Source organism: Phoenix dactylifera, chromosome 13 (genome assembly GCF_009389715.1).
Source record: "Phoenix dactylifera cultivar Barhee BC4 chromosome 13, palm_55x_up_171113_PBpolish2nd_filt_p, whole genome shotgun sequence".
In the NCBI taxonomy this organism is placed as follows: Eukaryota; Viridiplantae; Streptophyta; class Magnoliopsida; order Arecales; family Arecaceae; genus Phoenix; species Phoenix dactylifera.
Window position 1 is genome coordinate 2,871,242 of NC_052404.1, and position 13,200 is coordinate 2,884,441.

Below are 13,200 nucleotides of genomic sequence, written 5' to 3' on the forward strand. Positions count from 1 at the left end.
ATTTATTCTTGAATGGTTTAATAGTTTAATTTTCGATTTACCAAAAAATAAATAAAAAGCTAAGTTTAACTTTTTAAGAATTATAACACCAAGTCCTTCTTCCTCCATGTTTACATTAAGGGTTGTTCGTGGTTTACACTGTGTACATATGCATATAATTCTAGTGGCCCTGAATGTTTTTTTTTTTTTTTTGAACTTTATTTTGATATTAGAAATTCTTGTCCAAATATTTACTTTGGTATCTATTTATAACTAAATGATAATATTCCTTCTCAAAAGAAATTAATTAATAATCTTGAGGATGTGCTGGTTTTTTTTACTTCCTAATGCCATAGTGTGGATTCATCATTCATATAAGTTGGTTTTTTGGTGAAAGCAAAGGTGGAATGAACCTAGATGGGTGATGCCAGGTATCATTTGGTCAATTCCTTCTATAACCGTATTCTCAAAGATTATTAAAAAAAAAAAATGCCTTCTAACGTCTAGTGCATGGAGAACCAATGAGGTGAGATAACAAAATAACAATCCGGTATGGAACAAAAGATCAAGAAGTTTTCCTTTGACATTATAATAGTTCAGGACCAGGATTCTGTGAATAGAGAAAGAATCAAACTCGAGAGACATGCTTCTTTCATGATTCAAAGTCCATACCATACCACAGGTCATATTTAATTTATTCACAAAAGAAGCTAAATTCGGAAACAGATTATTGAGAATTTTTGATGACAATTACATACCACAGTGACAACCCAGCAGGAAGCAAATAGAAAATGTCAAGCCAGGATTTTTTGGTGCAAAACTGATTCAAGCTAAAGGGTAGCATAGGTTTCAAGATCCATGGTTGAAAAAAAGGGAGCAAACACAAGGATTTTGGAGTCAGATAAAGCATGGGGTGGGCAGAGGACTAGTTCAAATTGGCCAAAAAAAAAAAAGGAAAAAGGAAAAATGTGCATTTAATTCTTGGGGCACATTCATATACTATTTTTATCTCTCTATATAGGTGCTTGTGAACATGTGCCGTCATTAGTCAAAGCTATATAACCTTTTTCAACTTTTCCCTCAAGCATTATTAATGTTCTTGATTATTCTTGTTTTCTTGGATATTATTTTGTTGTTCTGTTCCGTATATCAATTGTATATCCCAAATTCTAGGATTATAAAGCATGTTAGTACTGCTAATTGTTGAGAAATTGCATCACAATGTAACAACATGGGACCTTTTAAATTTTGTAGACTGTTATGAAACTTGTGATTTTATCAAATCTTTGTATTCTAATAGAATGTATTCATTAGAATATAATATTAAATATTTATTTTTGTTTAGCTTTTTTTTAGATAAGTTGCAATTCAATCAGTATTATAATAGAATGGACAAAAGTTGGATAAATAAGTCTAGATCCAACAAAGAATATTTGAGTGGAGTTCATAACTTTTATTAATTTTCATTTTAAGAAAGCTAAGATGAACGGAAAGATTTTATGTCCATATCGAAAATGTATAAATTTTTTTTCTCTCACTCAAAAAATTGTTGAAGAATATTTAGTGTGGAATGATTTTCTAAAGAGTTATACTGAGTGAGCATTTCATGGAGAGTCCACATTGCCGTCTCTTTATAACCAACCCTCCTATATAGAACATACTTTTAGTTTTGGATCTAGTAATGCATATATTTAATTTTGTAGGAGAAGATGATCTAGCCATCATCCGTAGAAACCTTCAAGACAAGAAGATATGGACAAATACAAAGAAAAAGGTCTACTATTCCATGGAAAAATTTAAAGCTAACATGGGACCAACCATGATAGACGGACTGATTGATTGGTCGTCGGACGACTTAGACTTGGTCCAGTTTGCCATTACAATGGTGGAGCTGAAATTTCCACGGAAAATGTACCAAAAGAACGGAGCAATTAATAGTCCCGAAGCCTCTATATAAGGAGGTATCTGTACATCCATGACGGATCTAAGGAGTTATAGTTCTAGTGAAACATTGTCTGCTAGAGCTATATTCATGGCAAACCAAAGTATTGTTTCCATGGCTGTGACAGCATTATTCCTTGGTGTCCTAATAGCAATCCCAACAAGTTCTCTCTCTCTCTCTCTCTCTCTCTCTCTCTCTCTCTCTCTCTCTCTCTCTCTCTCTCTCTCTCTATATATATATATATATATATATATATATATATATATATATATATATATATATATATATATATATATATATATATATATATGCCCACGCACATCTATCAGTCTGCTTATCATGTGTTTATGTGTTTTTCAATTATATATATATATATATATATTCATCCTGTATATATGTGCATGCGCGCATGCGTATTTGTGTGTGTATGTGTGTTTATACGTGTTTTTCAATATACAAACATCCACATCCATATATTCATTCATACACACAATACATGCACGTGCAATATATATATATATATGTGTGTGTGTGTGTGTGTGTGTGTGTGTGTATGTGTGTGTGTGTATGTGTGTGTGGATGCATGCATGCATGTATGTATATGTATGTATGTATGTATGCATGTGTGTGTGGATATATGTACGTATGTATATGTGTATGTATATATATATATATATATGTACATATAGATATGTATATATATATGTATATATAGATTTGTACGTATATGTATATGTATATGTGCATGCAAGCGCATGGCATGAGTTTAGCACTAGCCAAGCCTAGACTGTTTCAGTTTGGCTTCATCTTCTCAAGCCAAGAGAGGTGTTCTAGTTTAGCTTGATCTTGGCTATTCCTATGTTTTTGACTTGATTTGAGAACTATTGCTGTGCTGGAGTTTGTAATTATTCTCGCAAGTTAAATACTACTCGAGCCCACCCATTTAGTAGCCGTACTTAATCCAGATGGGTTAAAAAATTAGCAACAAGTTTAGGTTCAGCTGGGGATTATTAGTTTTACCTAATTTATCAGTGTTTACTTTGTTTGGCTTCAACTGTTCAAGTTCACGGTTTATGATCCACTCCTCAACCGGTATGGTTCCGGCTTTTCACGTCTTGCAGTATAAATTTTATCTTATAAACGATGCCTTATTAAAAATGATATAAGAATTTATGCATGCATGGTCCTTATTTTTCTTTAGTGACCCTGCCATTCTTTTTAATTTCTTGATAGATTCACATAAATATGATAACTATCCTTGCTTGCAACCTTAGCAATTATAGCCGGTCGAGTTGGTAAAAATCACTGGATGTTCGATCACCGACGACTTGGATTCGATCCACCTTTCTGATCTCAACTGAAATTACTGGATGTTAGAAATCTTGAAATTTACATTGGGTAGTAGATCATATTAGTAAAAGCTGGTGCAGCCATCTCCCCTGTGATCACATGTGTGGTTGGGTCAGGAACTTGAATTTGATTATCTCCAATTTCACTGCCTGACTTGATTCCAGCATGAACAGGACTTGGATCATGCCTTTGACCTAATCCAAGCCTCTTGCAGCCAATCTTTGTTACGTTGGATTAACTTATGCAACTTAATAGTTGAAAGCATCTATTACTCAAAGCAGTTGCTTGCTTTGTTTTCAGGTGTGCATTCCATTGGTGTTTGTTATGGAAGACGTGGAGACAACCTGCCCCAACCTAGCGAGGTAGTGGATCTGTACAAATCTAACAACATTGGAGGGATGAGAATCTATGATCCATATCAACCTACTCTTGAAGCACTTGGAGGATCCAACATTCAACTCATCGTCGATGTCGCTAATGAAGATCTCCAAAATCTGGCCTCTAATCCTTCAGCAGCAAGCGATTGGGTCCAGAATAACATAAAGGCCTATCCAGATGTTTCATTTCGATACATCGCAGTCGGCAATGAAGTGATACCTGCTGAAGATTCAGCTGGATATGTGCTCCAAGCCATGAACAACATCCAGTCTGCTCTATCGGCCAGCGGTCTGCAAGACAAAATTAAAGTCTCAACTTCAGTTGCTCAAAGTGTCCTTGTGACACCATATCCTCCATCTGCTGGTGCATTCTCTTCTGATGCATCACAGTACTTAGGACCAATTATCAACTTTTTGGCTAGCAATGGATCACCACTCCTAGTAAATGTGTATCCCTACCTCAGCTACGTCGGCGACATGCAAGATATCACGATCGAATATGCCTTGTTTACTTCTTCAGGAATCGTTGTGCCGGATGGCCAATTCGGCTATCAGAACCTCTTCGATGCAATAGTCGATGCGGTCTACTCGGCATTAGAGAAGGCAGGAGGTTCTAATGTGGAAGTTGTGGTATCAGAGAGTGGTTGGCCTTCGGATGGTGGCGGTGCTGCAACATCGGTGGATAATGCACGGACATATAACCAGAATTTGATTAATCATGTTGGTCAAGGAACACCTAAGAGATCTGGAAAGGCTATAGAGACTTATATATTTGCCATGTTCAATGAGGACCAAAAGCAACCACCAGGGATAGAGCAGAACTGGGGTCTATTCTACCCAAATAAGCAACCTGTCTATCCAATCAATTTCAGTTAAAAAGATAATAGAGGGGCAACAGACATATTATCTATATATTGAAGATTGTCATCTGAAATAAACCATTAGAAGGAATGGACATTTTGTCCCCCTATTTTATACTACATGTATTGGAAAAATTCCAAGTTATAATAGTACTTATGTTGCTCAAATAAAAATTATAAGAAGTATAGCATGCCATGTCATGAATTTCAAATGGAATGGACTCTCCTCTCTTGTTCTTTTTCTCTTCTTTTTTTTTCGCATCGGCTGCTCATACTGCTCTAGCATAAGCACAACTGGCTACATCATAAGCAAGAAGACTACATAAAACAGAAGAAAATAAAGACTGCTGGGTCCAGAGGAACTCTCCCAAATGGTGAGCAACAAATGAGGTGACCCAGTCAGCAGCCTGGTTCGCCTTCTGGAGGACATGCCTGACCTGAAAAGCCCGGCACTTTCGTAACATCCGTCGAATGTCACTCAGAAGCGACTGCTCTACTTCCTCCCGCCCCTTCTTCCGAATGTGCACAATCAACGAGGCTGAGTCCCTCTGCAGAATGATGCAACCAGCCTGCTGAATATATTTCGTATAGAAAAGCCCATCACATCCTGCCCCGAGCTCTCCACAAAAGCCGAGGCTTCGAAGGACTAACACCCTCCCACAGCAATCAGCCTGGCTTCACGATTTTTGATCACAAAAGTCGCTTCCGCCCAACCGCCACCGGCGGGCAAGCTCCCATCGAAATTCACCTTTAGATGGTCTCGGGTGGGGGCTTGCAAGAAACAAGAACAAACCTGGGCGCTATGGTAGCAAAGAGAAGGTTCCAGATATTCCTAGCCATCACAGATGAATCAGACTTCACAGAATCAATGACCTCTACTGCCTAATGGAGAGCCCGCTTAATAACAAATCTCAAGAAAGCTCTCTTATTCTTAAAGACTCTGAGGTTTCTATCCAGCCAGATAGACAACAACAATGCCTTATTATACGGTACTCAGCGATCGTATAACAATCTCACATGCCGTAGAAAGTCCCCCCACCAAGTCCCCCACCGCAAAACTAGGTCCCGGCTAAAGAACTCTCCTTAATGGATTGCTTTCTTCTGAAGCCGCATCAAAATTAAACTTTTAAAACGCCCAAAGCCGAAACCGGGGAAGACCAGAGAACAGGCGGCGGCAGCGACCAAAACCCCGAGATGCCGCCCGCAACCCCTGGCCCCCCCGCGGCCGCCCCACGGAAGTACTACTTTTTCTACGGCCACCGCAAGCCCTCCCAGAACCGCCCCGTTGTCCGCGGCGGCTTCTTCTCCAACCGCAAAACCCTCCCCCCCTCCTCCGCCACCGCCACCGCCCCTGTCCCCGCCCCGCCACCCGCCGCCGTCGACTTCCGCGACTGGGATCCCGACCGCCCCTCCTCCCCCGCGGTGGCGACTCCCCCCTCCCTCGCCGCCACCGACCGCCGCCTCTGCCCGCTGGCCCGCTACATCCTCGACTCCCTCCGCCGACACCGCCGCTGGTGCCCCCCAATACTCTCCGATCTCCGCAAGCTCCGCCGCGTCCCCCCCGACCTCGTAGCCGAGGTCCTCCGCGCACGCCCCCTGCTCGACCCCGCCATTTCCACCCGATTCTTCCACTGGGCCGGCAGCCAGAAGGGCTTCCGCCATACCTTCGCCTCCTACAACGCCCTTGCCTACGCCCTCAATGCCGCCCGCCTCTTCCGCGTCGCCGACCAGATCCCGGAGCTCATGGACTCCCAGGGGCAGCCCCCCTCCGAGAAGCAGCTCGAGATCCTCGTCCGGTTGCACGCCGATGCCGGCCGCGGCCTCCGGATCTTCCACATCTATCAAAAAATGAGAAGTAAATTCGGCGTCAAGCCCCGAATTTTCTTGTACAATCGAATTTTGGACGCACTTATCCGCACCGGCCACCTCGACCTTGCCCTCTTGGTCTATGACGACCTCCGGGCTGACGGTCTCAAGGAGGAGGCTATCACCTTCACCATTCTTGCCAAGGGACTGTGCAGGGCAGGGAGAATTGATCAGCTTCTTGAGATTTTGGACCGAATGCGGCAGGAGCTGTGCCGGCCAGATGTTTTTGTATACACGGCGATGGTAAAGGCGCTGGCTTTGGAGGGGAATCTGGCTGGATGCTTGAGGGTATGGGAGGAGATGAAAAAGGATAGGGTGGAGGCCGATGTGATGGCGTATAAGACGCTTGTTTCAGGGCTGTGCAAGGCAGGGAAGGTGGAGAAAGCTCGTGAATTATTTCAGGAGATGAAGATGAAGGGGTTCTTGATTGACCAGGCAGTGTATGGGTCGTTGGTCGATGGGTGTGTGGCAGAGGGGAAGGTTGGGGATGGTTGTCAGCTGTTGAAGGAGATGGTGGCGGATGGGTACCGGGCTGATTTGGGGATATACAATTCATTGATTGAGGGTTTTTGTGGCATTGGGAGGGTGGATAAGGCTTATAAGCTCTTCAGAATTGCAGTTCAGGAGGGGCTCGTCCCAGGCTTTGAGAGTGTTACTCCATTACTGGCTTCTTATGCTGACGCTAATGACATGGATAAGTATTTTCACCTGGTTGATATGCTGGGCAAATTAGGTTTGCCGGTTATGGATCATCTCTCTAACTTTTTCACATTCTTTATAGAGAAGGGAGGAACGGAATTCAAGGCTTTGGAGATGTTCGAGGCTTTGAAAGGAAAAGGGTTTTGCAGTATTGAAATTTACAATATTCTTATTGCATGCCTTCACAAGATTAAGGAGAGAAAGAGGGCATTATTGTTGTTTGAGGAAATGAAGAATTCAAAAGACTTTAGTCCAGATTCTTGTTCTTATAGTCATATAATTCCTTGTTTAGTAGAGGAAGGAAATGTTAGAGAGGCATGCTCCTGTTTTAATTTGATGAAGGAAATGTCCTGGACACCTAATGTGGCAGCTTATTGCTCGCTTGTGGAAGGGCTCTGTAGGATTGGGGAAATCAATGCGGCTCTTTCACTTGTTAAGGATTGTCTGGGAAATGTGACAAGCGGGCCTATGGAATTCAAGTATGCTTTGACTGTTCTTAACGCCTGCAGATCAAAGAATCCAGAGAAAGTTGTAGAAATCTTGGACGAGATGATGGAACAAGGTTATCCTCTGGAGGATATTGTATATTGTGCTATCATCCATGGTTTCTGCAAGTACGCAAGTTCAGGAGAAGCAAGAAAGGTGTTTGCAGTTATGAGAGATCGCAAGATTCTTTCGGAGGTTAATTTTATTGTTTATGAGGAATTACTTAATGAGCATTTGAAGAAGATCACTGCTGGCTTGGTGGTCTCTGGTTTGAAGTTTTTCGGTCTTGAGTCAAAATTGAAGCTAACAAGCAATGAGGATTGACTATGTTGAAGAAAATGCCAGGTACTTCCTGCACTTCTACATTTTGTAAGTTGCAACACATTATCAAACGTAGCTATATGAATATAACCCTTACCACTTGTAGGCATCATCACCCTTTTGCCATGGTGTGATATATAAGTGTTACATTCCAAACCATTTATATCTTTTTTGACTCGAAATCTGCATGGGCATGTACTTTTTTATGAGAAATCACATGTAATCATCATCAGAATGAACCATGTTAAGGTTCGCTATGATCCAAATGATAGTTGAGGGTGTTAGATCTTCTTACTACTCTGTCAAGACTTGAATTTATTTTTTCAAGAGTCACCATATTTTTTTTAAAGGAATATTTTATCTTCTCCTATGATACTTTTATTTCTGTGCTCTCTATTTCTAACTGAACTCCTGGTGTAAATGTATATGCCAGGTCAAGGTTTTACATAATGCATACTTGACTCAAATTGTTCTTACTCTATGTACTTCTCTTTCCCTATGATCTTTGTTGATTGTCATGTTTATCCATATGATATCATTACTTCAAAAGTAATCCAACAACTAATCAAGAAAATGTTTTTTTAAAAAATCTGAAAATGCTGGGAATGTTATTGTGATAAGTCTAGAGACTATATTAATGACATGAAACTATACAACATGTCTCAACAAATTAGTGTAGCTTAGAGAAGAAACCATTGAAATCATGCAACTTTAGCCGTCGTTGATTTGATACTCGATATTTTTCCAATAGGGACAAGTTAAAACTACAGTTTTATGATCTTGCTACATCTAATCTCGCACCATTTATAACATATTACCTATAATTGAGTTGAATGTCCCTATCTATTATAAGAATAAATTAAGGGCGACTTAAGGTTTAAATAAAGGAAAATGGAAGAAGCATTTATGGGCATTGGCTCAAGTATATCAGCAAATCTTGTCGGACATTGCTAGCATCCGGCTAGCTGAATTTCATTAATGATCTTGTTATTGCTTTGACCACATGCAAGTTTGTTTCCCTGCAACATCCCCCCTCATAATTATCCAAATAATTATCTTCTTTTTGTAGCATCTTTGGTTCGTAAACAAACATACTGCTTCTTTTCTTTTTGATATTTCAATACCAATTGGGTGTGTGAGTGTGTTGTGTGGTGTTGGGTCTTAGTTCCAGACCCCAAAGGCAACCCTTATACTCAATGATTCATGATGTAATATGTCCCATTTTCATTTGGATTCAACGTATTAAACTTTTTGGTCTTTTATCTCATCATGCTGGCCCAGTTATGCAAGACATACTCCCAGCTGGTTTGGAGAGTCATGTTTAGATTTGAGATCCTATCTCAGTCTCAATCCATGTGTCTTGCTTTATGGTTTGGATAAAAGCAAATTTGAGTGAATTCGGTGGGCCCAAGATCTATGTAGCCTACTTACGCCCTATATTTAATTCCTGTTATGATTCTATCTAGCCTACTTACACCCTATACCTAATTCCTTGTATGATTCTTGTGCTGGTTAAAAAATAATAGTGGATGCAAAGATGGTTGCACATGTTCTAAATAGCATGTAGAAGTGGACTAAGTTGTGAAGTGGAAAACATACTGTTGGATCTTTTTGGGTTTATACAATCAAGTGTCAACTTAAGGGAACAATTCAAAGCAAAAGGTGCCATATCTTCTTAAGGGACATGCATAAACCTTGAGGAGCTTAACTAATTGTGCAAAATTTTCTCTTGTGCCGTATCTTTGACTTTTATACATGCAATCATTATGAGCTGATCTTGTACATTTAAATGTCATTTCTGTGGTAATTCCTCCCCCTTCTTTACCTTGGTTCAGAACTTCCACCTTTAAAATTTGAGTATTGTTATTTCGTTTTTGAAAGCTTTGCTAGATTTACAATTAGACTGTACATGAATCGAGTAACAATGAGCATGGACATCAACATCAGAAACATTAGAGAAACATCATGAAGGGGGAGGGAGAGAGGGAGGAGGAGTGCGGTGAAGACTGAAGATGGATGCTGGAATGAATGAGAACTTAGTGTCAACATTTGAAATGTTTGAGAAAAAAATGATTCCCTGTGTCATACCAAAATCTATTTGATTCATAATGTAACTTGACATGCTATTCACGATACGTTCAAGTTTTTTTTCTGGTGTAGAAATATAGCAGTACATTTCCAAAATGTTCTAAAAATGGCTGAAAGAACATTCTTAAGACAGGCTTCATATAGCTTCTGAGAATGCATGAAATCCACTAATGCACTACATGTTAATGCAGTATCTTTGAGTATTAAATATTCATCATGCTGAGCTTTTGATAATCATATTACACCAAATATCGTCTTTCTTTTTCTGGTGAATGATTGGTTAAATATATCTTATGTTGTTCGATTAGTTAATTGTAGATGTGCGTATCAGTTTCACATCAGTCTAATATCAATAGGAATGCTTAACCTAACTTTGATTAGATCAATTCAGTCTTGAGAACCAAGAATTAACCAAGAGTGAAATATATGGTGAGCATGCAGGAGTCTGGAGGTCACAAAAATAAGGAATAAAATACAGGAAGTTTGTGAATAGACTGTGGCTACTACCAACCGCTGGCTGGTATGGGGCCTGAATTACAGTTCAACAGTGCTTTATACGCTGTATTATTTTGGACTGGAATGGGGCTGGTACGGTTTGTACTGATACTACTTCAATCCTTGTAAACATGGTGAAGCTTTAGTGTGAGAGAATAAATATATTTATCAAATAAACTAGAATATAATCTTGTTTGTGTTGCTGATGCAGGAAGTGAATATGAAGTACCCTTTCATTTAACATTTCTAGGGTTGTTTTGCTTCTCGTTTTTTTTACATCCTTCCATCACTTAGGAATGCTTTTCTCCCGTTGAAGTTCATCTTGAGTTTCCATTTTGCTAGTTGCAGCTTGAATGTTCTACAAGCTCGATGAATGTTTTTCAAGTCGTGATGGGAACCCATAACTCCGGAGGAGTTTGCACACCTCAGAGTAATTGCTAAATGAGGGGGAAAATAATGAGCGCAAGTCACTCTTCTTTGTAATCAGAATTATCTTCTATACATAGCCAGAGTTGCTGCAATGCAACTAGTTTTTGAGGTAAATCTGTGTACTTCAAGAAGAGAGCATGGTGATCTTTCTACTTTGCAAATCAGAATTTTCGTCAATTTATATTACAGAAGCTTGACACAACAGTTCATCATTTCCCTGTAGGTTATGCGACCTTCATAATCAAGATCTGCCTAAATTGTATGTCAAGCAGTGCCAAAAAGTTTGTCAAGGTTGCTTTGTTGTAAAAATTCTTTGTTATGTTATCCATGATCTGTGTTCTGCCTGACTTGCCTGAATTTGCATTCTTCTGATTACAGCAACAGAAGAATCGCCAAAGCTGTGCATGTTGCTGCATCATTTCTTACATGAGAAGCGTCGAGTGCGAGTTTGATCTTGCTTAAAGGAATCTGTGTATGCTTTTAGACACTAAGCTGTATCCTTTTGCTTGTAGAATAAGTTAATCACTCAATTTTTCAAATGCTTCGGGCGCTCAGTCTTCAGTAGCATCTCATCGAGAACAGGAAGATTGGAGGTATGTGGAGGCCTGGTTCGGATTGGCTGAAATGGGACTATCATGGTGCAAGTCATTAGGCCATGAACTGCCTCAGCTGCCCATTTCATCTTACATTGTTGACTAAGATTATCTCTGGAGACTGACATTCTTTATACAAATCCTAGCAACTGATGCATAGCCTGAGCTATTGCTCATATGATAATGGATCCATTGTAACTACTAACTAATGTAAGCATTGTTTATTCAAAAGATGGCATTTATCATTATAAATGCTGGCTTTGATTGTTTTAAATGATATAGTATCGATTTTTCTCTTCAGATGTGTCATGTTATTTATACAGAATCAAGTTTGACAAATTTTACCCATACAGCAAACATGATTCTTCTGAAACAGCATAAAGGTATATGGTACTATTTCCAAACATATTACAGCAAGCACGGAGACGCGGAAAGATTTAGCCTCTGTTTACGCTCCCCGTCTGGGACGGTTGCGAGCTCGTGGAACAGCAGCCACTTCCTCCTCTTTTTGTAGCAAGATTTTGCCATCGCCATCAACCCCTGCTGCTGCTGGTATTGCCCTTTCCACTACTTGTGCTTCCTTTCCATCATCTTCTGCAGCAGCTGCAGCTGCTGCTTCGTTCTCTTCCACTATTGCTTGGTTCTTTGCAAGCTAATGAAGAAACAAAAACACGCAAAAAGACAAGTAACAGAAACAGTTATTTCCAATGCTTTTTTTTTTTCAAGGTGTTTGTTAGAAATGGGTTCTCTGAGGATATATAGCGAACATATAATGTGCCATACAGCATAGCAGTGCGTGTTTTAGGTACCTCCTCAAGGTACTTCTCATCAAGCCTATCGGCGATCCTGATGGAGGTGAAGATGGTGCCGGCGATGAGGGAGAAAGGGAGGACGAAGGCGAGGATGAGGCTGTTGGTGCTCGGAGGCCCAGCCCTCACCACCAGCTCTCTCTCCCGCCTTCTACTACCGCCGCGAAGGCTTCCAGCGAGAGCAAGAGCACGAGTACGGGAGGAAGAGGGGCGCGAGGGGAAGAAGGTCGCAGCAGCAGCAGGGTATTTGTTGAAATGCGACGGGGGACTGAGAGCGAGAATGCTTCGAGCCATTTGGAGGTGTCGCCGGATACAGTCGTGGGGGAGGGAGCGAATCTGAGAGGCCTCGTCGTCGCAGTGCTTTTTTTAAAGGTTACGAGGGATCGCCGTGGGATATTTTTCTCGGTCGGATTGGGCTCGAGTCTGAACCCAATGCTCCGTGGAGGTGCAACCCTCTGTCCAACCAAATTGTGATTTGGTCTTGATAGGCCGAATTGGAAATCAAAATTCTTTTCTTTTTTTTTTCTCATACAAGTTTCGCATGAGCACTGCCATCGGAGTCAAGCGACAGAATACTTTATAGGCTCGTTTGGTTTGCGGGAAGCATTTTTCCTCCTAAAAATATGATTCCTGAAAAACAAATTTCTAGGAAGAGGATGCCTAAGAAAGTATTTTTCGCATATTTGGTTGATCATGGAAAAGTGACAAATTTTCAAAGTGCTTATGTTTGGTTGGTCATCCACTTTTCTGAGAAAGTTATGTATAATTCCTATTATGCCCTTAATAAAAATTAGGTCTTTAATACCTCTTTAATGTTTCTTTAATGTTGAAGGGTCTTTTTGAGAAAAAGTAAAAATGGAGTGATTTTCGTCTCATGGGAAAGTAACTTTCCCATGTTTCTCATAG

General features: G+C 40.4%; 3 protein-coding genes across 6 annotated transcripts; 2 read left to right on the forward strand and 1 right to left on the reverse strand.

Moving 5' to 3' along the window:
- The first annotated feature begins 1,926 nt into the window (after nt 1-1,926).
- LOC103714684 (glucan endo-1,3-beta-glucosidase) lies at nt 1,927-4,725 on the forward strand. The gene is made up of 2 exons (XM_008802040.3): nt 1,927-2,084; nt 3,572-4,725. Exons 1-2 carry the CDS (start codon nt 1,955-1,957, stop codon nt 4,522-4,524), a joined length of 1,083 nt encoding a protein of 360 aa, XP_008800262.2. The 5' UTR covers nt 1,927-1,954; the 3' UTR covers nt 4,525-4,725.
- An 832-nt stretch (nt 4,726-5,557) lies between these two features.
- Nucleotides 5,558-11,785, forward strand: LOC103714692 (pentatricopeptide repeat-containing protein At4g20740). Of its 4 annotated transcripts, XM_039132796.1 has the most exons (5): nt 5,558-7,904; nt 10,410-10,556; nt 10,812-11,001; nt 11,116-11,183; nt 11,271-11,785. In XM_039132796.1, the coding sequence occupies exon 1, from the start codon at nt 5,703-5,705 to the stop codon at nt 7,881-7,883; it is 2,181 nt and encodes a 726-aa protein (XP_038988724.1). In that variant the 5' UTR covers nt 5,558-5,702; the 3' UTR covers nt 7,884-7,904; nt 10,410-10,556; nt 10,812-11,001; nt 11,116-11,183; nt 11,271-11,785. The 4 variants fall into 4 exon arrangements, with proteins under 4 accessions (XP_038988724.1, XP_038988722.1, XP_038988725.1 ...); XM_039132794.1 differs by lacking the exon at nt 10,410-10,556 and having other exon boundaries at nt 5,559-7,904; nt 10,806-11,001; XM_039132797.1 differs by lacking the exon at nt 10,410-10,556 and having other exon boundaries at nt 5,559-7,904; nt 10,806-11,001; nt 11,116-11,151.
- LOC103714683 lies at nt 11,706-12,669 on the reverse strand. Its single transcript, XM_008802039.3, has 2 exons — nt 12,295-12,669; nt 11,706-12,137 (listed from the first exon to the last, which is right to left on the reverse strand). Exons 1-2 carry the CDS (start codon nt 12,586-12,588, stop codon nt 11,934-11,936), a joined length of 498 nt encoding a protein of 165 aa, XP_008800261.1. The 5' UTR covers nt 12,589-12,669; the 3' UTR covers nt 11,706-11,933.
- Between the last annotated feature and the right edge of the window lie 531 nt (nt 12,670-13,200).